General features: G+C 63.7%; 1 protein-coding gene across 1 annotated transcript; it reads left to right on the forward strand.

Moving 5' to 3' along the window:
- Positions 1-5: 5 nt before the first annotated feature.
- Positions 6-2,576, forward strand: LOC106899166 (protein lifeguard 1-like; the record flags this gene model as incomplete). The annotated part of the gene is made up of 5 exons (XM_014960865.1): positions 6-122; positions 220-420; positions 1,046-1,174; positions 1,477-1,649; positions 2,413-2,576. Coding segments are annotated over 5 exons (784 nt in total), but the record flags the coding sequence as incomplete, so codon positions are not given.
- Between the last annotated feature and the right edge of the window lie 646 nt (positions 2,577-3,222).

Raw genomic sequence — 3,222 nt, forward strand, 5'->3', positions numbered from 1 at the left:
GTCCCGCAGCCCCCCTGCACAGCACCTACCATGAGGACGGCCCCCCCTCCTACTACGACAACCAGGACTTCCCCACCGCCCACTGGGATGACAAGAGCGTCCGGCAGGCCTTCATCCGCAAGGTGGGGGGCTCGGAGGCTGGGGGGGGCACAAAGAGAGGGGGGGACACATTTGAGACCCTGACACCCCCCCTGTGACCGCCCCCCCCCTCCAAAACAGGGGTTCCTGGTGCTGAGCCTGCAGCTGAGCGTCACCTTCGCCTTCGTCGCCGTCTTCACCTTCCTCAAAGGCGTCAAGGGCTTCGTGCAGCGCAATGTCTGGACCTACTACGTCTCCTACGCCGTCTTCTTCATCTCCCTCATCGTCCTCAGCTGCTGCGGGGACTTCCGGCGCAAGCACCCCTGGAACCTGGTGGCCCTGGTAAGGGACAGCCCCCCCCCTTCACCCCCCCAGCCCGGGGACACCCCCCCAGGGTGGGGTTTGAGGGGGACAAACTCGGAGGTGGCTGAGGATCTGGCCCCAAAATGAAGGGTGTTGGGGAGTGATGTCACCAGGTGTGGAGTGACAAAGTGGGGGGGTGGAGATGCCCCGGGGACACCCCCACCTGGGGACACCCCCGTCTTGGGACACCCCTGCCCCGGGACACCCCCCAGGGTGGGCTTTGGGGGGCAAGCTTGGAGCCAGCTGAGGATCTCACCCCCAGATGAAGGGCCGTTGGGGAGTGATGTCACCAGGATGTGGTGCTGGTGACAAATCTTGGGGGTGGCAACACCTTGGGGACACCCCCAGGCAGGGACACCCCCACCTGGGGACACCCCCTGGGGTGGGTTTTGGGGGGACAAACTTGGAGGTGGCTGAGGATCTGCCTCCAAAACGAAGGGTGTTGGGTTCTGGTGTCACCAGGACGCGGTGTGGGGTGACAAAGTGTTGGGGTGGCAGCCGAACCGGGGTGACACAGCGGTGACGGGGTGACACAGCGGTGACAGGGTGACACAGCAGTGACGGGGTGTCTCTCTCTCTCTCTCTCTGTGTGTGACCCCCCCAGTCCATCCTGACGGTCAGCCTGTCCTACATGGTGGGCATGATCGCCAGCTTCTACAACACCGACGCCGTCATCATGGCCGTGGGCATCACCGTCGTCGTCTGCTTCACCGTCGTCATCTTCTCCCTCCAGGTCAGCGCCGGGGGGGGCTCAGGAGGATGGGGGACCCCCCCCCCGGCCCCCTGCTCGGGTTGGGGGGCTCTGAACCAGACATAAACCCTCCCCAGTTCCCTACTGGGGGTGGGGGGCTCCAAACTGGGGGTACGACCCCCCTGGCTCCCTTCTGGGGGGCTCCAAACTGGGCCTGTGACCCCCCCAGCTCCCTCCTGGGGGGCTCTAAACTGGGTGTGCGACCCCCTGGCTCCCTGCTGGGACTGGGGGGGCTCTGAATGGGGTGCAGGACCCCCCCCGTCTCACTGTGCCCCCTCCCACAGACCAAGTACGACTTCACCTCCTGCCGGGGGGTGCTCATCATCTGCCTGGTGGTCCTCATCGTCTTCTCCATCCTCTGCATCTTCATCCGGAACCGCATCATGGACATCATCTACGCCTCCCTGGGGGCCCTGCTCTTCACCTGCGTGAGTCCCGGGGGGGCCCTGACCCCCTGGTGCCCCTTCCCTGGGGGGGACACAAGCCATTGTGGGGGGCGCTGAGCCATTGCCGGGGGGCACCAAGTCATCCGTGGGGGTTTCAGGCTGTGGGTGGTGGGATGGGGGGTGAGGGACCCTCTCGTGGGGTGTCTTCTCGGTTGTGTAGGGTGCTGCTGGCACCCCTGAGTGTCACCCCCCAGTGAGGTGGCTGGAGAATGGCTGGATGGTGGAGCTCAGAGGGTTGGCACCACCGGCCCAGGGTCCATTTGGAGGCCTGTGGCTACTGGTGGTCCCCAGGGGTCAGTACTGGGTCCTGTTCAGCATCTTCATTGAGAACCTGGGTGAGGGCACAGGTTGGGACAGGGGAGAGGACACCAGGATGACACCCCAGAGAGTCGTGCCAACACCCAGCGAGATGGACAGGCTGGAGAGGAACCTCATGGGGTTCAACCAGGGCAGGTGTAGGGTCCCACATCTGGGGAGGAACCACCCCATGGATGGTTCCTCAGGTTTGGGGGTGACCTGCTGGGGAGCAGCTCTGCAGAGGGGGACCTGGGAGTCCTGGGGGACACCAAGTTGCCAACAACAGGCCAATAACGTGCGCTGGTGGCCAACAAGGCCAATGGTCTCCTGGGGTGGCCAGCAGGTGGAGGGAGGTCATCCTCCCACCTCTGCTGAGATGTTTGGGGGTGACCTGCTGGGGAGCAGCTCTGCGCTCAGAGGGTTGGCACCACCGGCCCAGGGTCCATTTGGAGGCCTGTGGCTACTGGTGGTCCCCAGGGGTCAGTACTGGGTCCTGTTCAGCATCTTCATTGACAGCCTGGATGAGGGGACAGGTCGGGACAGGGGAGAGGACACCAAGGTGACACCCCAGAGAGTCGTGCCAACACCCAGCGAGATGGACAGGCTGGAGAGGAACCTCATGGGGTTCAGCCAGGGCAGGTGTAGGGTCCCACATCTGGGGAGGAACCACCCCATGGACCAGTAGATGTTTGGGGGTGACCTGCTGGGGAGCAGCTCTGCAGAGGGGGACCTGGGAGTCCTGGGGGACACCAAGTTGCCAACAATGGGCCAACAACATGCCCTGGTGGCCAAGAAGGCCAATGGTCTCCTGGTGGTGGCCAGCAGGTGGAGGGAGGTCATCCTCCCCCTCTGCTCTGCCCACAGCTGGAGCACTGGGACCAGTTCTGGGCTCCCCCAGTTCCAGAAGGACTGGGAGCTGCTGGGGAGAGTCCAGGGGGAGCTTGAGGATGATGAGGGCCTGGAGCATCTCTGGGCTGAGGGACCTGGGGCTGTTCAGCTGGAGAAGAGCAGGCTGAGGGGGGACCTCATCAACATCTAAAGGGTGGGGGGCAAGAGGATGGGGCCAGACTCTTCCCAGTGGTGCCCGGGGACAGCACAAGGGGCGACGGGCACAAAATGGGACACAGGAAATTCCAAAAAAATCAGGAAAAAGGTCTTTCCTGTGAAGGTGCCAAGAGGGTGTGGAGTCTCCTTCTGTGGAGATCTTCAAACCCCACCTGGACGCATCCAGCCTGCTCTGGGTGGCCTTGCTGTGAAGGGGTGGGACTGGGTGATCTCTAGGGGTCC

The sequence above is a fragment of the Calidris pugnax genome, unplaced genomic scaffold (genome assembly GCF_001431845.1).
Source record: "Calidris pugnax isolate Ruff unplaced genomic scaffold, ASM143184v1 scaffold610, whole genome shotgun sequence".
In the NCBI taxonomy this organism is placed as follows: domain Eukaryota; kingdom Metazoa; phylum Chordata; class Aves; order Charadriiformes; family Scolopacidae; genus Calidris; species Calidris pugnax.